The sequence below is a fragment of the Gopherus evgoodei genome, chromosome 1 (genome assembly GCF_007399415.2).
Source record: "Gopherus evgoodei ecotype Sinaloan lineage chromosome 1, rGopEvg1_v1.p, whole genome shotgun sequence".
Taxonomy (NCBI): Eukaryota; Metazoa; Chordata; order Testudines; family Testudinidae; genus Gopherus; species Gopherus evgoodei.
The window spans coordinates 337912435-337937529 of NC_044322.1; the positions used below are offsets into that span (position 1 = coordinate 337912435).

General features: G+C 46.3%; 1 protein-coding gene across 1 annotated transcript in view; it reads right to left on the reverse strand.

Annotated features, from left to right (window-relative positions):
* Positions 1 to 25095, reverse strand: part of SLC2A13 (solute carrier family 2 member 13) — a 346965-nt gene that overhangs the window by 71110 nt on the left and 250760 nt on the right. Inside the window, exon 7 of the mRNA XM_030534907.1 lies at positions 7506 to 7631. Coding sequence (XP_030390767.1) covers positions 7506 to 7631 — 126 coding nt within the window. The remainder of the gene's footprint in view (positions 1 to 7505; positions 7632 to 25095) is intronic.

The window sequence follows — 25095 nt, forward strand, 5'->3', positions numbered from 1 at the left end:
GGGTCCAAGGAACTGGTGGCCTATCTTGAGGGATGGCCTGTTGCATGCCAGACCTTCTGACCTAATGCATCTTCAAAGTGGTCCTTAAACGCCTCCTGGATATGGTGAATTCAGTGGATCCAGTTGGCAGCTGCAGGGTTCAGGGAGGCTGCTGGCAAGGCCAGGTGGAAGTGAGGGTGGAACCTACAATTTGCAAAGAAGGGACTCTTCCCCATGAAGGCATGGTCAGCATTGTGGTATGAGAACTTGGCATAAGGAAGGAGGGAGAATCAGTTATCTTGGTGGAAACTGACAAAGCACTGTAGGTATGGCTCTAATACTTGGTCCACCCTCTCCATCTTCCTTTCTGTCTCAAGGTGGGATGCAGAGGAGGTAAAAGCACGAATGTCCATTAGCCAGAGCGCCTCACACCAAAAGTGAGAGACAAATTTATGGGCCTCGGTCCAAGATGATACAGTTTGTAAGCCCATTAAGACAGATCACATGAACCACTACGAGTCGAGCTGTTGTTTCAGAAGAGGGCAGGCTGTTACAGGGGATGAAATGCGTCATTTTGGTCAATTGGTCTACAACAGTCAAGACCAATATATGGCCATCAGAGTTAGGGAGTTCCATTATGAAGTCCAGGGTGATTGAGGCTCAGGGTCTAGGTGGGGTGTCCAAGAGTATTAGGGCGCCGAGGGGCTTATCATGGGGAGTTCTGGTCCACACACATAGGACTTCGGCTTGCATACAGGGCCTCTAGAAGAAATGGAAAGGGGTGTGAAAACATGTAAGGTAGCCAAAGTGGCCTGCCAATGGAGTGTCATGGCAGAGATGGTGCACTTCCAGACACGGGCACGCCAGTGGAATGTATATGAGCCCAACGAAGTAGACGATTGCATCCTGTGTGGAGCATTGCATTTTGGTTCTGGCTCTCATTTGCACAGGCTGTTCTATCACCTCCTGGGCTAACAGGTTGCCCTGCAAAGCGGATTGGGTTAGATCAAGCAGGTGTTGGTGTACTGTGCTACTAAGGAAGTTGTAGGGTTTTAGGAGACAGGGGGGTTCTTGGTTAGGCTCCTTGCCCTCTTGGTAGCATTCATCCCTTTCAGAATAGAGCATTGACTTTCCCATTCCTGGTTCCTGGGTGATAGTAACGAAGAAATTGAACTCAGAAAAGAATAAAACCCACCTGAGCTGTCTTTGGTTCAAGGCTCGAGCGTTCCATGGATATTCATGATTCTTATGGTTTTGGGCTCCCTCAAGGTAATGGTGCCACTTTTCAAAGACTGATTTAATTGTGAATAGTTCCTTATCTACTATCTTATAATTCTAGTTTGGCAGGGGTGAGTTTTTGGGAGTAGTAAGTGTAGGGGTGCAACATGTGTTGTGGAACATGCCTCTGAGAGAGTTTGACCTCAATAGTTACACTGGGGACAACAGATTCCACTATGAATCCCTGGGCCAGGTCTGGGTGTGCTAGAATGAAAGCAGTGCTGAAAGCACTCGAAAGCATGGTGAGCTCCATGTGTCCAAACAAATCTGACATCCTTGCAGAAGAGGTTGGTCATGGGTGCTATTTGCCCTGAGAAGCCTGGAATGAATCATTAGTAAAAATTTATGAAGCCCAGGAAGTGCTGTAACTCCTGCAGCGACCTGGGCACTTCCCAGTTACAGATGGTCTCTGCCTTCTGGGGGCCCATCTTGATTCCTTCTGGGTAAATGGTGTAACCCAAGAATTCTTTGGAGGACTGGTCAACAGAATCTTTTTCCAATTTCACAAACAGGCTATGCTTCTGTAATCTTTCCACAATGGAATGAACATGGTAACAACGCTGCTCAGGATTACCTGAAAGCACAGTTATGTCATTGAGAGAGGATTAAATACTGGTCCAGGATGCGTCTAAATACGTGATTCATGAAGTGCTGAAAGGTTGCAGGAATGTTGGTCATCCTGAATGGCATTACTAAATATCCGAAGTGCCCACAGCAGGTTCAAAACAGAGTCTTCCATTTGTCTTCTGCCCTGATGTGCGCTAGACTGTAAGCATCCCGGAGGTCCACTTGGTGAAAATTCTGGCTGAACGCACACAATCTAGTAACTCTAATATTAAGGACAAGGGACAACGGTTTTGGACCATTTCTGGGTTTAGGGCCCTCTACACAAAGGTGTAGCATTCTGTCCTCCTTTCTTAACAAAAAGGACAAGAGTCCTTACTGGAGAGGTGGAGCACTGGATGAAGCCCATGGCCAGGTTTTCCTGGATGTACGCATGAAGTGTTGCCAGTTTTGGATTGGACATTGCATAAACCCGTCCATAAGGGGCCTTCGCCCATCTATGGGGAAGTCATAGTCCCAGTGTAGAGGCAGCATGTCTACAATCTTCTTTTTAAAACTTCCACATAATTCCAATACTTTTCAAAAGATAGGGACTCAGGCCTAGGAGGACTCCTTCTGGCTAGCCGCCATCTAGAGTTCCCCCACACGTGCTGTCACTTCTAATCAGCTACAGAAGCCTGAAGCAGAGGATTGGGGCCAGTTGCACATAAGCAGACCTTTCAGCAGCATTCTAGTGGGAAGCTGATCCTCTTTTCTTGCCAGGAGTTGCAAGGGTCATGTTGCTCTGGCCAGGTGATATAGAGAATTAGGGGGAAGTGTGGTGAATGGACCATATTGAACTGTTGCACTTCCTAATGGCCCTGGATTACAGCCTCTAGAGATACTGTTTCCTGCATTACTGTCCCCAAGGACAGGAGGGACCCACCAATTTTTTCTACAAGAACTGATGTATGCTTTTAATGGAGGGGGATTTGTAGCTCTCAAGTGGCTTTAGCATCTAAAAAAGTATTGGTAGCCCTGGAAGCAACCAGGGCCCATTGAGTAATCCATTTGGCCTCATCCATGGTATGTTACTTTATTCATACTTGGAAGTGTGTGTGGGGGGACTTGCATATCCTGGATCAGATTTCTCTGCAGGGCTTGGGATAGTTCCAGAGCACAATGCTCCAGTGGTGCCCAGGCCGCACCCCCCGACCCAATATGGTTTGAGATTGCTTGTTTCCTGATAACTTAGGAGTCAAGGTCTGCAATGGGCAAGAGGCCATGCCACTTGCTGGTGCTCCATAACAAAAGCATAAGTTATTGTGCTGTTGCCATTTCTTTTCTTCCATGGTCAAGCATCAGTGGCCCAGATCAACCTACATCATTTCATGGTTGGGCGCTCGGGCTTTCGGTCTAGGGTGTGGGTGAAGCAGTGGCAGGGTGCCCCTCCTCTCCTTTCACTCATGCAGCTAGTTGTCAGTGCAGAGAGAGAGGTTAATGAAAGCATCCAAGCAAGTCAGGGCCTCAACATAGGCTAGCTCATCCTTTACTCCTTCACTAAATCCACACTGAAAATGATGTAGTTGGGCTGCCTTATTCCACTCAGCATCAGTTACAAGTTGATGAAACTGGGCAGGGCCGTCCCTATGGGGGGTGTGGGGCCTGGGACAAATCAGTTTCCACCGGCTTGGGAGCCCTGCTTTGCATCTGCAGCTGGGCCAGTCGGATGGATATGCCTGGTGCTGGCCGCTTGCTGCTGCTGGCAGTTGCCGGTGCCTACCACAGGGTTATTGATGGCCATAGCGCCACGGCGGCTCACGGCTCCATCTGGGACGGGGGACTGGCTGCACTGAAATGCGAGTGGCAAATCTCCGGTTGTGTAGGCAGCAGCTGGGACCCTGGTCGCGCAGGGCAGCAGCAGAGCCCTGATTGCATAGGGCAGCAGCCGGGATTCCGGGTGTGCGGGGTGGCAGGCGGTGCCGCTGGGGTGCAGGGGCACGCTCCGCACTCCTAGTTCCCTTGCCTATGTCTTCCAGGACCAACCGCACTGGTCAATAGCACTGGCCCATGGTGCCCCCCAAAGTGTGGGGCCCAGAGCAGTCGCACTGATTGGCTCTATCCAAAGGACTGGGCAGCGTATGAGGCAGCTGGCCCCTATCCTGGCTGGGGCCTCGTAGTTGCAGCTTCAGCTGAGCAAGTGCAGGAGGGTTGTCAAAGGTTGCTGAAGACTCTCACAGGAAGGCATACCAGTCCATTAACACCAGGCTGTCCTCCTCTAGTGCTTCTTCTGCCGGCAAAGTGATCACTAGTCCCATCTGGGCCTGGTAGGTGGGATACATTAGAAGGCGGAGCAGGAAAAGGAGATGGCCCTGGTTCAGGAACCCCTTGAACTTCTAGTAGTTCCCCTCAAATCGTTTGGGCAGTGGTAGTGCAGGGCCTGTAGAGAGGGAAGTGGCCCAACCCGAGCCCGGAGCACAGAATTCTCTTCCTGGGACCGTGCTAACTGCTCAAGGAGTATCTGACTTTCCTCTAAGAGCTGTGCCACCTAGAACTGCAGCAGATGGTTCTTGGTTTGGAGTTGCATCACCCGCTCCTGCAGGTCTGGTGCACCATGGGGTCCAATGGGTGATGGTAGACCCATCCCTCCCATATCCCTGTTAACGGGTTCCTGAAGAGGAGGTTGGAAGTGGGTCTAGGCAAACTGTAAGAGACTAGGTCACAGCTGGGCTGGGTCCACACATCAGGGACTGTAGTCGGTGAGCAGGGGTCAGAGGAATCACCAGAGCTGGGTTCGTTAAGCAAGAGTCAGGGTAAAAGTCAGTATGGGACTGGAGTACCAGACTGTGGTAGTACCAGACTGGAATTAGGAGGCGGGTTCAGGGTCAAAGTCAGGCTGGAGTCAGAGACCGGAGATAGTACCAAGCTAGAGTCATGAGGCAAGAGTCAGGGTCAGGCTGGGATTAGAGATCAAAGATCAGGAGATGAGGGGAGGTCTGGAGTTGCGGCAGGCCTGAAGTCTCTGTTATTGCCCAGACAACGTCCTGGGGCACCCTCCAGGGTTAAATAAGGTGGCTGGCCAATCAGAGGGCTGCAGGGTATTGTCACTCTGGGTTCCTTGGGAGGTACTTCCTGCAGTGTCTATTCTCCACAGTGCTCCCTGGCTGTTGCTCTGCATGGCCTGCAGGTGGCACTATGGGTATCACCTGTCCTAGCTCTGCAGATCTGGATTCTAGGTCTACATCCTTACAGTGAGTATTGTAGCAGGCTTTCCTCCTCTTAGGCAGGATTTTCTGAATAACTATAAACCTACATGAGTCTAGTTCTCTGGTGAAATGTTTAGATCATTGCCTTTATAATAACTTCTCTTACGGAACAGAAGTATTTTTTACCTTAATATCTTATATGTGTCAGACTTTGTAAAGAAGAGTACTATAGAAGCATAAATCAGGAATATAAAAGATTACAGATGCCCATTTCATTGCAAGGTAAACAAGAAAACTGCTTAATAAATAAGTTTAATTTATCTAGCAATTATCTGTAACAAGTTTATGTCTCCATTTAAGTCTTACTGTATACTATTACATCTTCCCTAGCTACAGAGATGGTACTTAAAATGGTAGAGTACATGAAACAAAGGTTGGTCCTGAATATGAAGAAAGATCTATTATGACAAATAAAGGAATATGGGAGCACCTCTGAAAATCAAGATTGTGCAAGCTACAGGGGAGATAGTCACTATATGCTCAAAAGCATGATGTAAGGCTCTGTAGGACTAGAACCCAGGTCTGTTGAGTCTGGGATAGCTGACAGTCCCACATCACTACTGGGATGCTGTACAAAGCCCCATCCAAAGAACACTCTGGCAATTAGGCACCACAGGACATACCACCTAATGATCCATACTGACAACACCCTGTGCCCCTCCGTTTGGTCTATGAGCTTATTTAACCCTGGAGGTTGTTTCAGAAAGTTGTCTTGAACAACCACACAGGCTTCTGGACTGCTGTGAATCCAGACTACACCTCGCTTTCTGATCTCTGGTTTCCAACCCCAGGCTGACTCTGACCCTGACTCTTGTTTATCAGTCCCAGTTCTAGCGATTATTTCAATCCCTGCTTGCTAGCTACCGCCTTGTGGCCATCCTTGACTGGTGAATACCAGCCAAGACTGCCTACATCTTGGTCCCTTACACATGAGATTTTATAGCCTTTATTTTAGATTTTTTTTTAATATATATTTTATTGGTCTCAAAATTATCCAACCACTTTTAAAATCAAGCCACAATATGATGATGCAGCAAAGCAGCAGTGATGCATTTTCATAAGTGAATAAATATAATATCCCTTGATCTAATAGAATCATATCACTCGCCTCTATGCCTGGAACAGCCCGAGAGACTGGACATAAAATTTTAATGTATAGAGAACAAAGATTAGGTCCTTTTTAGAGACACTTTACACACATTATATACGTAGTTAGATATTTTCATTTCCTCTGAGCCTTGGGCAGTTGTGACTCATCATAGCTAAGGCACCTGATTTTGAAGTTGGAGAAAGACAAAAAATAGCTCCAATAAAAACTTTTAAAACTTTTCTAAAACACTTTTATGGAACATGTGGCATAAGCAAAAAAAATAGTAGTGAGATGAGATAGAAACGTTTTATCAGCAGTCATGGATGACCTATATAATTCCCTTGTGACTTCACACCATCCCAATGTCATGTTCATAAAAACTTTACACTACACTATCACAGGTTCTTGGTCATAAAGTGATTGCCTTATAAAAGTTAAAACTATACAGAATCTTTCTAAGGGTAGGGAAATGCTTTGCTACCTCATGCACAAGGGCACGGTAACTGCTGATGTTTTAGTGGGAACCTCTCTGTTTGTATACATATATATTCACGCACAAGCACAAGGTATATATACAGTGTTGCCACTTTAAAAATGTGGGAACCCACAAATTCTTGCACATACCATGCAGCTGACATTTTAGACTTGTTCAGCTGAGTGACAGGGCCTATCAGCTTTGCCTTACTTTTTGTGGCAAATGTTTGAACAAAGGTAAGGTTTAAAGAAACTATTTTAAAAGAAAATGAAACTTCACAGCTTCAAATGCAACTGGAGGGCGTAGGGGGAGGGGAAATTGTCTCAGAAGAAAAAATCCAAAACAGCAGGGAAATGAAAGTGCCCTTAGAGTTGGTCCTAGAGGTTTGCCACTCTCTTTGTGTTGCAGCACTTAAACGTGTGTGTACAGCTGTGTCAATACACAAACATATCCACTATATCTTGCCTTTTTAGTCACTTCATATGAGCGGCACAGAAGTCTGCCTAATTAATGTATTTCAAAGCTATCATTCAGTCACAGCACAAGTACTAATTTTTCATCGCTCTTTGCAATTAGTGTTCCGAAAAATCTGATGTGACCTTTAAGGCAACCATCACAAGTATTTCACTCCTAGACAGCTTTTATTTTCCTTGAAAAATGAAGCCTACATGGGGCCTTTTCCACACTGGAAATGCATATTATATACTGTAATGAAATAATAATGTCAAAAATACCAGTCAAAAGATCAATTTTCTGGAAAAATGTTTAAGAATACCATTTTCAATTAAAGCATAAATGCTCACAGCAGTCTGAAATTAAGTTTTGATTGAGGCAAGTTATGAATTAAGGAACATAAACTCTCAAAGTGACATACCTGCCCCATGCTGCTGCCATTGTAGATTCTTTCTTAACCGGAACACATGAGGACTCAACAACATTTGACTTGTTCAGTCTGTAGCAGAGACCACAATCTGGATCTAGCATGCATCCATTACAATAACTGAAAGAGAGAAACAAATAGACATGCTAAACAATATTTTCTTTACCTATACATATGAAGTGAAACACTTACCTAAGAGTTCATACTGAACATGCCGATTTAAAAGCATGAAGTTGTTAGTCTTTTCTTCTTCTGTGCCACATTCTAGTGAACGGGCGGTTCTGTGTCCCCTATCGGTGCTATTGTGAATAGTAAAATAATGCATATTAAATTGCAGCTGATCAAATACTGGGGTTCTAGGAAAATACATGTGGAACATTTTTGGTCGAGAAACAGAGAAAGTACCTGTAAGTGTATGAGAACGGTGAAGACCCCAGTCATAGAAAAAGCAAATCTCACCTAATCTTTATACAAAAGTGAGTAAATGAATCAAATGATTTTAAGAGGAATTTAACCAGAAGTTAAATTTAATTAAAATCTATATGAATAAATAACTGTGACATATTTGTACATTAATCTTACATACCAAACGGTTAAAATGAATGGCTAACACACAGTATAATGTGACAATTATAGTTACAATGCCCACATATGCTGAATCCTTTTAAACCACTGTATGAGAAAATAAGCTTGCAGAAAGAAAATAGTAGTTGTATAGCTATTTGTTTCATAGTCTCTCTTCTACAACATATAAGGCAGGGAAGGAGGAGGACGGTCCAGTGATAAGGTTGGTAGTTTGGGCCTTAGAACAGTAGTACTCAACCAGGACCCCAGAGCAGAAAGCAGGTTTCGGGGTAGGGGGCAGCAAACAAGGCCAGCATTAGATTCATTGCAGCCCAGGGCAGTAAGCCATAGCCCCACCGCATGGGGCTGAAGTCCAGAGCTATGAGCCCCACCACCCGGAGCTGAAGCCGAAGACTGAGCAATGCAGCTTTGTGTGGGACCCTGTGGCATGGGACCCCAGGCAATTGCCCTGCTTGCTACCCCCTAATGCCAGCCCTGGCTTTTATATTTAGAAAACCAGTTATTGTGGCACAGGTGACCATGGAGTTTTTATAGCATGTTGTGGGGGCCTCAAAAAGAAAAAGGTTGAGAACTCCTGCCTCAGAGGATCAGGGTCAATTCCTTGCTCTGCCAAAGACTTTTTGTGGTGGACTTTAGCAAGTCACTTAGTCTCTCTGTATCTCAGTTCCCATGTGTAAAATGGGGATGACAGCACTTTCCTACCTCCCTGGGGTGTTGTGAGGCTATAACACATCAAATATTGTGAGGTACACAGATACATATTCCCTATTATCAGAATAAGTACCAAAGAGATAGTGTAGCCTGTCCTTCCCCCACCGCCCTCCACTGTCCCTCTTAGCAGAAAGAGAAGAGCAGTGGCATAGACATAGAATCAAAGAAGCATGCTGATTTTTTTTCATTTCTAAAAATTTATTATTTTTAAATTAATATATTTTTTATTCTGATGTGGCTTCTGGAAGTTGAAAACTCAAATTTTATCCTGCCTTTGGGAACTTGGTAATGTATCTACTGCAGCTTTGGAATTAATAATACCAAAATCTGACTGCTTCAAGTGTTGTGGTCCCTTTCATAGTCATGATTTGATCTTTAAAGTTTACTTGCATATAATTAGATGAATATATCATGTATGGTATTAAAAGCAAAAGTGAAAAGGAAAAATAAGCTGAACAATTAAATAGACTTTCTAAAATAAATACCAGCAGTAAATAATAGTTATAATAATAATTTTTCTTAAAAAAAGCATGAACAAAATAAATAAAATATAGCTGTGCTGTTTGAATCAAGTCTACCAAAAAGGAACATACTTTTTCTTATGCGACATGCTTTCAGGATAGAAATTCACTTATGTTTTGTAAGTCATTTAGGGCTGAGATTGTCTCTTTCCCGTGTTTTAGAGCATCCAGCAAAATGGGGCCCCAATCTCAAACAGGGCCTTTGGACACTATCATAATATAAATATTTACTACTGCTGCTTTGTTGCTATGTTTCAGTTGCAAGAATTTGAAAAAGCTTACAACCTAACATCACGTTAGTCCAGGAAAAGTATTTTAGAGCATTCAGAGTTTTTTATATGGATTTAAAGGAGCAAACTGTAAAACTACATAAAAGTTACTGTTACGTTTATCTTCTTAGGGGCCTGTGACCTTGCACTGACCCAGCTGGAGTTAACCACACACCCTGGGCTGAAGAGGACACACCCCCCTCACCCCTGCTGGGCATGCTCAACCTAGAGACAGAATATAGAAGGGAGTGGCCCAACTCAGTTTGGGCTGGATGAGGAGGAGAGTGGACCACATGCTGCCAGCTCCTGTCAGGGAATTGCTGTAGCTACAGACTGCAGAGGCCGAGCCAATGGGATTGATGGTGGAACCCCTGATAACTCTGGAGGACAAGAGTGAGTTGGAAGGCCAACACCCCAGAAGAACTGACAGAGCAGAAACCCTGGGTAGGAAGCGACCCAGGGAACATGACTGTTAAAATAGGAAACAGAGCTGAATCATGGACTACTTTCACGGGGCGCTGGGTCGGGATCCGGTGGAGAAGGATGGGTCCGGGTCCCCCTACCATACCCCATACCTATCGCAGTGTGTGGGAACGGCTCAAGGACTCTGGCCACTGGGCCACACTGCTCCAGAGAGCAAGAACAGCCCTGAGGACTCTAGCCACTAGGCCATGCTGCCCTGAGAGCAAAGGCAGCCCCAAGGACTCTGGCCACTAGGTTGCGCTGCTTTGCTTTGTAGCCTAGGACAGCAGTACCTAGTCTAGCCACTTGAGCCGTAACTCCTATTTTGTCCCATGCAACCAGACACCCCGTGACGGGATGTAGCTATGCTGCGACAGTGTCACGTCTGCAGTCCTTACTCACATGAATGACAAATGCTGCAGGAATGTACCCTAGAATGTCTTCTCTCTCTTATGTTTCAGAACCTGACTCTGCTGACCTGCAGAGCGCAGTTTAAGATCTTGTTGAGGCTTCTTGTGATGGTGGTACACAATTCATGGCATGAGTAGAGATGCATTGGAGAATCAGAGGTAGGGACCTGCAATTTATTTGTTCTCTCAAGCTCTACGGAGACTCCTGTCACTGAGCAATTCTTAACATTTTTTTTTTAAAATGAAGGTAATTTCAGTGCAAAAACTTGATTAAACTGTTAAGCTGTAAATATTTATCAATTACTTAAGGAAGGAAAAATTGGACAATGTTGTATTTATCCTAAAATACAACAGTAAAAAGTCTGGAAATTCCAGATTAAAATTAAACTTTAAAAAAAATACAACATTAGAAAGCGACAATATATAAAATTAAGGAGACTGACAAGCTTTGCCCCTGTATCACAAAAAAAAACTAGAGGAAACAATCCTAGTCATGATGTGCATTTTCATCATCACAATGACTCAGAAAAACTGACAAGCGATCTAACTGTATTACCTTTCTAGTGCAGATACACTAACTGTACACTCAAATTGTGTACTCCAAAATCCCTGTTTCATAGGCGAATTAAACCAACAGGCAGATTTGGGGTATTTAAGAGGTCATAGCTGCAGGGTTAAAACCTTACTTCTCAACGTCCTTCAAAATTGCCATAAAAATGTTTCTAAACTGCATTCAGATAAGATGAGTATGCAGAGTATTAGGTGGATAGGAGCTGGGGGCAGAGTTAAGGTTGTTTCAGTAAGCTTAACTGTGCACGTCTCTACTTCATTAAGTTTGGGATTTCTTTAAAATTTAAATGTTACTCTAGAATTTCCAGACTGTTGTGTTTTTGAGAAAATTAATATTTGAAAGGACATTTTCCCTTTATATAACACATAGTTATTTACAACCTTAGCTAGGTCAACACAATATTTCGCCTGGGATTAATCTATTAAATCATATATTTTTTTACAGAATGAAATAAACTGCAGAAAAGATGACAGTTTTCAAAGAAAAGAGGTAGGGGAGGGATAAATCAACTTTCCTTCACTCATTCTGATATATAAAGACACACAAATCTAATAATTTGTACAACAGAATAGAAAAAACTTTCAGGGAGAAGTCAATTTGAAATGTAATTTCATCATAAGAATATTTCTCTTACAAGATTTCATGAGAAAAATGTAGCCCTGCAATTATCAATTGCAAAAGGAAACAATTCCAATATTATATTAGAGAGTCTTAATTAAATTTTGTAAACCACTGTTTGAGGCAGCAGTGGTCAATAACAAAAACAGTTGACTGGAACAGAAGACCTCAAATAAACCAGGATAAAGTGTTTTTTAGAAAATCATAAAGGGGTGTGTGTATGTGCACAAAGATTTCACATATGGCATATAACGGGTGTATAAAAAATTGCATGACCTAATAGTGAAAATGATGCTGTGATGACAATGGAAGACAATATTTCAGATTTTAACATTGTGATAACACATGCCATATGATTTATTTTTAAGTGTGAGAAAACCCTCAAACTTAATACCATAGAGACACAGCTATAGACTATCATCTAGGTCAGTATCCTGGCTTCAAAAGTGCTCAAGATGAAGGTGTGCCACATGTTGCTGTTGTTGGCTCTCAGCAAGCTACCTGATAAGTTTCTTGACCTCCATTCTTTCTGGGTGGGAAGGTTCACTGTTTTGTCATCCGCAGAGGGGGGAATTCGATTTGCTGCTGCACTGGGCTTGTCCCCCTGTATTGGGTTGGGGGGATGCCTGCATTCTCCATCAAGTGTAGTGGTCCCTTGCTCTCGAGGGCAGAGGGAAGCCACTCTGCCTCGCTACAATGGTCTATAGTGGGAAGCTCCAGTACTCTGGGCGGGACAGAGCACAGTCTTTAGCCCAGGGCCCTCTGGCTGGGACAGACAGCAATTAACAGTCTATAATGGCAGTCTATAAGGGGGCTCTGACCCTCTGGGTGGGGCCCTATCAGTGGTGGGCAGTCCTGCCACTGGGTCAATGGGGAAAGCCCCTGAACCAGGCTGCCTCATTTCCTGGCAGCACAGCTGACTCAAAGTTTGACTACCCCACTTAGTCACTGAGGCTCTGTTGAGTGGGGGTTTCTGCTGCCCCAAGCAGCGGGGGGGGGGGGGGAGGGAAGCCAATTAGCAGCACTTTGGCAGCAGCTCAGTTGCAACACTCCATTCTTCAGCAGCAGTTTGGTGGCGGGTCCTTCACTTCACTTCGGTGGCAGCTCAAATAGGAAGAGGGACCCGCCGCCGAATTCCCACCAAAGACCTGGAAGGGCCGCCCCAATAGTGGACGGAGTGCTGCTCCTTTGTATTGGCTGCCCCAAGCACTTGCTTCCTTAGCTGGTGCCTGGAGCCGGCCCTGGTTGCCTCGCAGTCAGGCAGGGGCAAGTGCAGTTCTTTGTTGGGGTCTTCTGTCTCCTCCAGCAGCAAGACCCTGGTCCACTCAGGGACTGGTCTGGGATCCCGCACAGGACTCTGCTACCTGGAAGAGATGTCTACTCTCTCCCGTGGCCCAGCACCTACTGAGCTCCAGGGCTCTCCTTTTATACTTCCTGTCCCGTCTTGGTATTTCTGGCGAGGGAGGCTGGGCAGATTTGGCTCCACCCACCATGGAGAGTGTAGTGGTCCCTCACTCTCCAGCTCAGAGGGAGGCCACTCTGCCTTGCTACTCTAACAAACAAGTTATTACAAAATTTAAACACACAGGAGGAGAGAACTGCATTGTAATTATTTCATTTAAAACATCTCTTTTAAAACTGTGCATAAACCATCAACTGCAGTGCATAAAAAAATACAGAAAAGGACAACTGAATAAGTTAATGGAGGATCTCAGGTCTATGATAGTACAAGCCATTCAATCTTCTCTCTCTGGGTATAAGGTCATTAGGACTACCTGGCATGTGATAAAACTTGTAAAGTTACCTGTGTAAATACTCTCCTTGGGTAGTGAGAAAAAGAAGGGGTAGAAGACATCTCAGAGGAGAACCGTGAGTGAACCAAGTAAAAGCTACTTTAGAGCAGTCAAATAGATTTCGAGGCCTACGAAAGACTTCAGCTGAAGACAGAAGAGCCAGATAAAATGGATGAGGAAACACCATTCAGGCCCCATCAATTCATTTGAATAAACCACTTACAAGCCTGAATTAAGGGAAACAGAACTTCAGGGGCTCCATACGTCTCTAGAATTTTTCTATTATTTTATTAGGTCTGGCTCTGGGTGGAAATGTGGTCAAATGTATGTGACACTAGACAGGAAGTCAGGACATTTGGATTCTACTCCTAACTCTGCCACTGCCTCGCTGCGTTAGGTAAGTCACTTAACTCTATGCCTCGGTTTCCCCATCTGAAAAAATGAGGATAATATAGTTCTTCAAGTGTTTGCTCATATTGATTCCAATTAGGTGTGTGTGTGCCGCGTGCACGTTCGTCGGAAGATTTTTACCCTAGCAACACTCGGTGGATCGGCTGGGTTGCCCCCTGGAGTGGTGCCGTTATGGCGCCGGACATATACGTCTGCTGACCCAACGGCCCTTCAGTTCCTTCTTACCGCCTGTGATGGTCGTTGGAACTGTGGAGCACGGCTTTGCTGTTCTCCACATCCAAGCTACTCGTAGTTCTTTGCTGTTTATTGTGTGTATAGTTCAAGTTCTTGTAGTTATAGTTAGTATTAGTTGTTGTATTTATAGTTAGTGTATATAGTTTAAGGGGGGATCGGAGATTAGCCCCTTTCCTCCACCCCAGTACGGGCCCATGCCCAAGGCACCGGGATTCAAACCGTGCTCGGCATGCCAAAAGCCAATGCCAATAGGGGATCCCCACGACTCCTGCCTCAAGTGCCTAGGGAAATCCCACCTTACTGATAAGTGCTGCATCTGCAAGTCGTTTAAACCAAGGACGAAGGAGGAGTGGGACTTTCGATTGAAACAGCTCCTCATGCAGTCGGCACTTAGTCCTGCAGCGTCGGTACCGAGCGCCCAACAGACTGCTTCTGTAAGGAGCGCCCCTTCGGCCCCGGACCGCTCTGGTACCGAGAAGGAGCCTCGGCACCGACCCCTACCGGCACCGACATCTGCTCAGCACCACTCCCTGTCCCTGAGATCCAGGAAGCAACATAGCACTCCAGCTGCTTCAGCTCCACAGAAGGAGTGCTCTTCGAAGTTGGTTTGTCCGGCACCGTCCTCTGCCGTGGCACCATCGACTGTGGTACCAATGATTGCGGCTCCACCAAGCGTGGCACCGTCAATTCCGGTCCCACAAGGACTGTTGAGTCCGGTGCCTGACAGCTCCCCAGCTCATGCTGTTGTTGAGCTTTCCCTCCCTTCTACAGCGGAGACCTTCTCCACGGCAAGGGAGCTCATCGCCATGACGGAGTCGACATGGCCTCAGCCCCCGGCACCGCCGGTGCAGGTCATACAATCCATCGGAAAACTGGCCCTCTTAAGGCCACCTTCCGTTGGTCCAACAGAAAGATGTCATTCAAGATCACGGTCTCACAGACTCTCTTGATCATGCCGTTCCCGCTCCCGGCGCCACTCGCAGTCCCAGCACCGCTCTTCATCACAGTACCGGTCGCACGCGCGGCACCATTCAACATCTCGTTCGCTGACCAGATACTCCCGGTACCAATCCGACTCGCGGCACCACTCTCGGCACTGTGCATCCCGTAGTCGCTCCAGACGAAGGGACTCAAGATCCTGGTCGATCTCCCGGCACCAGTTATAGCTCCTGGTACCGCTCCCCAGTACCGCCCCGGGATCGAGCCTCCAGAACAGTGGCGCCCTCCCAGGGTCTATTAGCACTGCCGTGGCTATCGAGACACACATCAGTGTCATCACAGGCTGGCAGCGCATCCTATCCTCAGGAGCATGACTCTGATGTTCCCAGCCATATATTTCCAGAGAGCCAGAGCCACAAGCAAAGGCCTCATCACTGGTCCTTCTGGACACTGTGGGCATACCACCAGGCCCAAGGTGTTCCATCAGTAGCTCCAAGGTCGGCCCCGTCAGAACACCGGGTACCAGAGGTGACAGTAAATCGCCCCCACCCCACGGGCACGGATGAGGCTCCGATACCATCTGCAGACACCCAGGTTCCACCTGACATAGATGATGCTCCTCAAGTGCAGGAGCCCCCACAGGATCCCCTGGTCCCGGGCCTCTCCTCCTCCTCGCCTGAAGAGGCGGTGGCAGGAACATCCTCCTCAGGCCCTCCACCAATTGATCTCAGGGCCCATCAAGACCTTTTGAGACGAGTGGCTTAGACTATGAACTTACAGGTGGAGGAGGTCCCTGAAACAGAGGACCCAGTCGTGGACCTCTTATTGGCTGATGCATCTACTAGAGTGGCTCTTCCATTTATCCGCACCATACAGGCTAATGCGGATGCTATTTGGCAATCCCCAGCCTCAATTCCACCTACAGCAAGGGGAGTAGAGAGAAAATATATGGTCCCCTCAAAGGGGTATGAATATCTCTACATTCACCCATCTCCATGCTCTTTAGTGGTGCAATTAGTGAACGAGAGGGAGCGTCATGGCCAGCAAGCCCCAGCTCCTAAGTCAAAGGAGGCTAGACGCATGGACCTTCTAGGTTGCAAAATATACTCGGCCAGGGGCCTCCAACTTAGGGTGGCAAACCAACAAGCCCTCCTAGGTAGATATAACTTTAACACGTGGGTGTCCTTGGGGAAGTTTATGAAGCTTCCTCCCCAAGAATCCCGTCAAGAATTTACGGCCCTACTTGAGGAGGGTAAAAAGGTAGCAAGAACCTCCCTCCAAGCCTCTCTGGTTGTAGCGGACTCTGCAGCCAGAACTCTGGCGTTAGGAGTGACGATGAGGCATATCTCCTGGCTCCAGGCATCAGGCCTTCCCCCTGAATTACAACAAACTATTCAGGATTTGTCCTTCGAAGGCCAGGGGATAAAACTGACCCCAGATTGCACAGTCTGAAGGACAGTCGCGTTATAATGCGCTCACTGGGTATGCACACACCAGTGACCCAATGCAGGACCTTCCGGCCCCAGCCACACCGCCCCGCCTAGGCCGCGTCGGGACTTAAGCAGAAGGCGTGGTAGAGGGAATTGTCGGAGACAGTCTGGCCCTCAAGGAGGTCAAAATCAGGCGCCCCCCCTAAACTACCAGCGGGGTCCAAGTAAAACTTTTGATGGGACGCCCAAGGGCAGCCCACCAGTTGCTCTACCGGATCCTTCTCCTCCCTTTTTCAACTGCCTCTCACAATTCCTCCCTGCCTGGTCCCAGCTAACTTCAGATCGTTGGGTCCTGCGCACAGTGAAAGTGGGATACTACCTCCAGTTTGTTTCAATCCCGCCTTCCCACCCTCCCTCCCCGTCCCTCTTCAGGGACCCCTCTCACAAGCAATTCCTCTTACAAGAGGTCCAGTCGCTCCTAGCCATGGGAGCCATAGAGGAGGTGCCAAAAGACATGAGGGGCAAGGTGTTTTATTCCCGCTACTTCCCAATCCCCAGGGCAAAGGGAGGTCTACAACTGATCCTAGACCTGCGAGAACTCAACAAATTCATGATAAAGCTGAAGTTCCGCATGGTAACCCTGGGGACCATTATCCCATCCCTGGATCCGGGAGACTGGTATGCCGCCCTCGATACGAAGGACGCGTATTTCCACATTGCAATTTATCAACCACACAGATGGTACCTCCGTTTTGTGGTCAACTATCAGCACTTCCAGTTCACTGTACTTCCGTTTGGCCTTTCTACAGCTCCGCATGTGTTCACAAAATGCATGGCTGTAGTCGCCGCCTCCCTCAGCGTCGTCGGGTACGTGTCTACCCGTATCTCGACAATTGGCTCATTGGAGGGACTTCCCAGTTACAAGTGTCGCAGCACCTGCGCATCGTCAAAGACCTCTTCGGGACCTAGGCCTGATGATCAACACAGAAAAGTCTACTCTGACACCCACGCAGAGAATAGACTCCATAGAAGCGGTTCTGGACTCCAATCTGGCCAGAGTCTGCCTCCCGCAGTCGCGTTTTCAAGCAATGGCTTCAATTATTCAAGGTCTTCAAACCTTCCCGACAACATCGGTGCACACCTGCCTCAGCCTAGTAGGTCACATGGCCTCCTGCACCTTTGTGACCAAGCACGCGAGGCTACGCCTCCGTCCCTTTCAAACCTGGCTTGCTTCAACATACCAACCATGGAGAGACAGCCTGGACTTGGTGCTCACTATTCCCCGGAAGGTTCTGGGCTCCCTAACCTGGTGGCTAAACCCCACTCTAGTCTGTGCAGGGATGCCATTTCACCCACCGCAACCCTCGATGGCCCTAACCACGGACGCGTCATCTCTGGGTTGGGGTGCCCACATCAAGGGCCTTCGCACTCAAGGCCTCTGGTCACCTCAAGAGCTGGCCTTGCACATCTATGTGCAGGAGCTGAGAGCAGTCCGTCTAGCATGCCAGGTGTTTTGAGACCATCTCCAAGGCCGTTGTGTATCAGTGTTCATGGACAACACAACGACCATGTTTTAAATAAACAAACAGGGCAGAGCACACTCCTCCTTCCTTTGTCAAGAAGCTGTCCACCTCTGGGACTTTTGCATAGCCCACTCGATCGATTTGGTAGCATCTTTTCTCCCAGGAGTCAAGAACACTGTGGTGGATCACCTCAGCAGATTCTTCCTGTCTCACGAGTGGTCGATTGTCTGGACGCCATCCATTCGTTTTTCCAGAAGCGGGGGGTTTCCCCACATAGACCTCTTTGCCTCCCGAGAGAACAGGAAATGCCAGGTGTTCTGCTCCTTCCAGGGACGCTCCCTGGGCTCCCGCTCAGACACATTCCTGATCCCGTGGAAGAGGCACCTACTCTATGCCTTCCCACCGTTTCCGCTTGTCCACACAGTCTTACTCAAGCTCCGCAGGGACAGCGCCCACCTGATCCTGATTGCTTTAGTGTGGCCGAGGCAGCGCTGGTACACCATGTTGTTCAACCTCTCAGTGGCAGGCCCGATTCCCCGGCCACTCTGGCCGGATCTCATAACACAGGACTTCAGCAGGCTTCACCATCCGGACCTGCAGTCTCTTCACCCCACGGCATGGTTGCCGTGTGGTTGAGCCAGTCTGAGTTGCGTTGCTCTGCCTCGGTCCAACAGGTGCTCTCGGGCAGTAGGAAGCCTTCCACTTGGATGACACATCTGGCCAAGTGGAAGCGTTTTTCCTGGTGCGCTCAGTGTAACTCAGTCCCCAGGCTGGTGTCCGTTCCTACTGTCCTGGACTACCTCTGGTCCCTGAAAGAACAGGACCTAGCGATCTCTTCCATAAAGGTGCATCTGGCAGCCATCTTCGCCTTCCACTCAGGGGAAAATGACCGATCAATCTTCTCTCACCCCACAGTTTCAAGGTTCCTCAAGGGACTGGAACGTTTGTACCCTCAAGTCAGACACCTGACCCCTACCTGGGATCTCAACCTGGTGCTGGCCAAGCTTATGGGTGCTTCTTTCAAACCACTGGCCACCTGCTCGTTGCTGTACCTTTCCTGGAAGACAGCCTTTCTCGTCGCTATTACTTCGGCAAGATGAGTAAGTGAGCTTCAGGCCTTGACAGCGGCCCCTCCCGTATACAGTATTTCATAAGGACAAGGTACAGCTGCGACCACACCCATTCTTCCTCCCTAAGGTGGTGTCAGCCTTTCATGTCAATCAAGACATCTTCCTCCCAGTCTTCTTCCCGAAGCCGCACCCGTCGCATCGGGAACAACAGCTTCACACCTTAGACGATCACAGGACTCTAGCCTTTTATATTGAGAGAACAAAAACCCTTCCGAAGGTCACCTCAGCTCTTTGTAGCTGTGGCAGACCAGATGAAAGGCCTACCAGTTTCATCCCAACGAATTTCATCTTGGGTAACATCCTGCATTCGTACATGCTATGATTTGGCTCACGTTCCGGCTAGCCACCTCAACTCCCATTCTACTCGGGCTCAAGCTTCATCTGCCGCCTTCCTGGCCCATGTTCCCATCCAGGAAATATGTCGGGCAGCTACCTGCTCATCGATTCACACCTTTGCCTCACATTACGCATTGGTTCAACAGGCCAGAGATGATGCAGCATTTGGCTCAGCAGTTTTGCATTCTGCAACATCTCACTCTGACCCCACCACCTAGGTGAGGCTTGGGAATCACCTAATTGAAATCGATGTGAGCAAGCACTCAAAGAAGAAAAGACGGTTACTCACCTTTGTAACTGTTGTTCTTTGAGATGTGTTGCTCATATCCATTTCAAACCTGCCCTCCTTCCCCTCTGTCGGAGTAACCGGCAAGAAGGAACTGAAGGGCCGTTGGGTCGGCAGGGGTATTTATCTGGCGCCATAACGGCGGCACTCCAGGGGGCGACCCAGCCGACCCACCGAGTGTTGCTAGAGTAAAAATCTTCCAACAAACGTGCACGCAGCGCATGCACACCTAATTGGAATGGATATGAGCAACACACCTCGAAGAACAACAGTTACAAAGGTGAGTAACCGTATTTTCATCCACTTTTGTAACTTCTGAGTCCTGTACCGGTATTTTTATACCTAAAAATGTAATGAATTCAAAATTCAATATCTTGCAGCCTGCACAGATGGAAATGGGTGCTTTATACTACTGGGAGGAGAAATTCCCAGCTTCCCAAAGGGATCCTACATTGACTTCTAGCTCTGAAAATGCCTGAGATCAGACTTTACAACTTGTGACATGTCCAGATATAGAAAAGCTTATGGCTCTGTCTCAGCTCTGTACAGTTGGATTGACAATAACTAAGGCATTGGACTTTACAGGGAGAGGGAAATAAAAAACATTCCCAGTAAAATTGGAAATATGGAACTCTCTAAAATATACCTTGTCGCTTTTTGGGGATAATCTGTATAAATCAATTGTGTGTGGCAAAGTCACATGTATAATGTGGATACCTGAGTTCCATGATGATAAAACAACAAAGAATAATAAAAATAGTCATGGCTTTAAAGTCTAATATATCTTGAAATATTTCAGCGCTTCTGTACAAGATTGTTCTTGATCACTTCTGGTATCCAAGCACCAGAAACAGGCAGGAAACAAACAAGACCCACAGACTACAAACCTTGGTAGCAGAAGAGGGACAAATCCCCTTGATTAAGCAGCAGTTATCCTATTTACCATCTCTTTCAGATGGATTATAGTCAAGACATTTTCAGTAAACTACTAACAATACTTCTGTCATATTTCCTGTTCATGTCTCAGATCCCAAGCAGCAGTCAAAAGACAAAAAAATGCCCTGTCCTGGAAGGATAATAAAGAGATGTAAAGCTCAATGTCACCCCGATACTGATGGCACCACACCATATAATACCTCATTATCTCCTTTAGCGTTCTCACAAAAACAATGCACAGGAGGGTGACAAAACAGAACCTTGTAGTAGGGCACACAAGAAAGCCTTGGGGCAGATGAGGAATTGCCCTAGGCTAGCCCCTGAGTCCACTGCCCACAACTCCACATAACCTTACCCTGCAAATGCCAATGGCCATCATTGTCAGGGACCATGCGTCTCAAATCTGGAGCCTGCCACACAGCAACTTGCTAACAGTTGCTAGGGCAAAGCTGAACCTCGACAGAAGACTCCGGTCCTGGTACCTGACTGGCAGAATGCTGGGGGTCCTGACTGGTCCACAGCGTCTATATAAATCCAGCACAAGAACAGGAAGTTGTCCATGCAGCTGGGACCCATCTTGCTCTGCACTGTGAGCCTACTGCTTCCTGCTACTGCTTCTGCTCCCACTCTGATTATTGATTTGTGGTTCTCCTGCTTCTGATCTCCTGGTAACCTGACCCTGCCTGCCTCCTTGATTCTTGGTATGCCCTCTGGCCTATCTTAGGCTCTAACCTCCTGATATCTGACCCAGCCTGACTCCTGCTATGACCATTAGATCAGACAGCCCATGTCTCAGTTGTAACCATCAGATGTCTTCATGCACAGTATCAAAGGCAACTGGTAGGGCTGAAGAAATTAGCATGTACTTTTGATCATGGCCTGTTGTGATGAGAGTAAACCTCAATTGGATCACTGCAGACTCTGCCATATCCCAGGCCTAAAGCTAGATTGAAAGGAGTCAAGGAACTCCATGTACTTCAAGTACAGATAAACTCATATCTGAATCCTGATTATATAAAATCCTCAAGCCAGTCCGATAATTAGGATTTACTTGTATTGCCAAAGTGGTTTCTCAATTGAAAGAAAACAAACAATATTCTACCTTACCTGCCCCATGCCTTCTAGCATCGTAAAATAACAGGGTAGGAACAGGGCAATAATAGGCAAGACTGTGAAAATACGGGGATGGTTTCTTTAGTAAGTATGTAATAAAAACTTACATAAGAGGTGATGGGACCTTGCCCTCTCAAGGGGGGCACTGACCATCATTTCCACCCACAATGAACCAATGCTTCCTTCCCACAAGCTCTCATCATCCAAAATGCAAGTTGCAGCCAGAAGCTCCCCAAGCATGTCCAGCCCCTCAAGGATTCAGGGTGGCAGAAGCTCAAGCAGAGAAGATATTACATTTGTCCACTCTGAACGCAGAATCGACCATCACAGATGCAGAAAATCTGAGTGTATTGGTGTAGTAGACCAACAGAGAGCTCAGACACCACAGCAACTGTGTATCTATGCAGAGAAAACTCAGATCCTGCCTACTAGCTGGAACTGTTCTGGAAATTCATGTTCTGCTTCTAGCCATGCCATGAGATTTGAAAAATGTATTTATACTACAGCCAGTCGTTTTCTGCTACTGATACCCTATCCTCCTCCTTTCCACTTTCTACGTCACAGGCCATCTGTACATCTCTGTGGTGTGCAAGGACAAATAATCAAAGAAGAGAGATTAAAAGCCACGGCACGAGCCCTGGTTCAGTACTAACTCAGAAAAAAGAGCACTATCTCCCACATCATTAATGATACTTCTTGCAGCACCCAAGTGTTCCTTTGAGATCTCCCGTTGAATTTTTCTGGCTGCTTAGCTTGTAAGAGTTGGTGTGATCTCAAAATAACGTGATATAGCCACAAAGATTCAAGTGTATTCTAGCACAGTCCTGTTTGCCATAGTTCATAAAACTTTATGAAGAGTCATGTATGTAATTTCTCTGTTGGTCCTCTGAGAACAATTCGCACAAAGATTACATTTGCCCTATCACTACATTATGCAGCGAAAGAATGCTCAATTTGCAGATAAAGCATCTGACTCTCTTATTCCGTGAATGAGGGAGTGTCAAAGTGACAAGGGAGTTATGGAACACTATTTTCTAATTGGGTGAACAGATAGTTCTGTCTCCTTGGACTTCTGTGCTTTGCAATGAGTCTTTCCATGTACTGAATATTAGGTAAACTACCAATCTGTCCTGGTCCCACTGATCATCAAGCTGTGGTATGTGAAACTAAAAGCGTTTAAAATAAAACAGAAAGAACAAAACAAGAAAATTATAGCAAGCGTCAGTTACTGACTCCAGACTCTTCTCATGTGATTCCCAGTTTAGCTGTTACTCAGGCTCTCATGAGCATACTAAACTGAACTGCAGTGGAGAGCAAATAGAGTAAGAACTACTTGTTTCAGAAACAGAGGCTACAGTTATCTAGCACAGCTTAAATACATTTGTAAAAACAGACCACAGTTCTTTTCCATGGCTTGCCTGAAGCCCCACCTTAATGATTTCGTTCCATTTCATCTGCCTGTAACCTTGAGCTGTGTTCCAACGGAAAGTCAAATGACTACCATTTTATAGCCATTTATTCTTGGACCAGGAATTCCATGAAGAAATGAGTTACATGAATTCCATGAGTTACACGAATTCACATTGTGTCAGGGTTTGACCGTAAGTCTTTGAGGGAAGATCAGTCTGTGCCAGAGGAGAACTAGAAATCTAGTGGAGAAAAGACTTAAATCTTTTCAGACGTAATTTACAATTAAGTTTTAGGTACTGCAGGTGACTTGCTGTTTCAGAACATTTTGCATTCCTCCCTGCACTGTGTTATTGGAGAAGCTGAATTTTTGCACTGATTGCATCTAGGAAGATAATTTATAGCTTTTTCCAATAAGAAGACTGAGTAAAGTCGAGTAGTTTATTCTCTTGAAACTCTACACCAGGGGTAGACAACCTGTGGCACGCGAGCTGATTTTCAGTGCACTCACACTGCCCGGGTTCTGGCCACTAGTCCAGGGACGGGGGGAAAGCTCTGCATTTTAATTTAATTTTAAATGAAGCTTCTTAAACATTTTAAAAACTTTATTTACTTTACATACAATAATAGTTTACTTATATAGTACAGACTTATAGAAAGAGACCTTCTAAAAACAGTAAAATGTATTACCAGCATGCGAAACCTTAAATTAGAGTGAATAAATGAAGACTCGGCACCCCACTTCTGAAAGGTTGCTGACCCCTGGTATACACCATGAATATATTAAAACTTTTTTACAGTACAGCAGACTAAGCTATACCAGTTAACAAGAAGTAAAAAGGGATTGGAAAGATAGGCTGAAAGGAGTAGGTGAGGAAGAGAAATGGAAAATTAAGAGCATTAACACCTTGAATTTGTGTAGATGATTTGCTTTAAATTTTATGCCCCATAAAAATCACTTTGGCATGGAATATACCTAAGAGTTTGCAGGCCAAAATAAGTTATTGTAACAAAGATAGAAGGGGTTTTTAAAGAGATCTTAAAATGGAAATGGTCTTGCAACCTTATGTCATATAGTATATTACTCACATATTATGTATTTAGGCACAGTGATGTGGCTTACACATAACATACAAAAAAGTACTGTGAACATCATAACCTTTATTGCTTTAGTAGATATCAGTATGGACCCCAGCATTCTTAAATTTCACCAGTAACCCCAAAGAATACTCAAATGTATACCAGAGCTGTGTGCATGGATTCAACTCCCAAGGAATTGCAAATACACACTGCAACGATTGACATATTCAAAACCCAACCCACAGAACAGTGGTGTCCAACCAGGGGCCTTCAAGACACTACACTGTAGCCCACAAGGGTAACTGTGTTAAGAAGAAAACTAGTATTTGATTACAATTTGAAACGTGTTCCCTGAATGGGTCCCTCTCTTTTAACCTAAAGCACTGGGGAGGCGATAAAGTGGTGCCATCTCCACAATAGCCTTCACTGATGCTCCCGAATACAGCTGGTCAGAAATTCTTCAGTGGAACATTTTTTTCCTCAGAGAAAGCCAATATGTTGAAATCAAACCATTTCATGGAGATGATTCCATTTTCAACAAAGCTGCAACAGGACCATGCCAACCAGGAAGGTTTCAAAAGCTGCCTGGCTGCCTGCCAGTTTGCCAGCATGGCCCCTCGGCAGCCTGCCAGGCAGGCTAAGATGGAGTAAAGAGTCTGGAAGCCCCAACTCCCAAGGTCCAAATCTCCCAGGCTGCCGCATAGTGGGACTCCAAGGGCTTTCAGGATCCCAGCTCTAACGGAACTCTCCAGGTGTGCTGCCACGGGACAGAGTTCCCAAGGCTTCCAGTTCCTCATCAGAGTGCCTGGTGGTCTGATG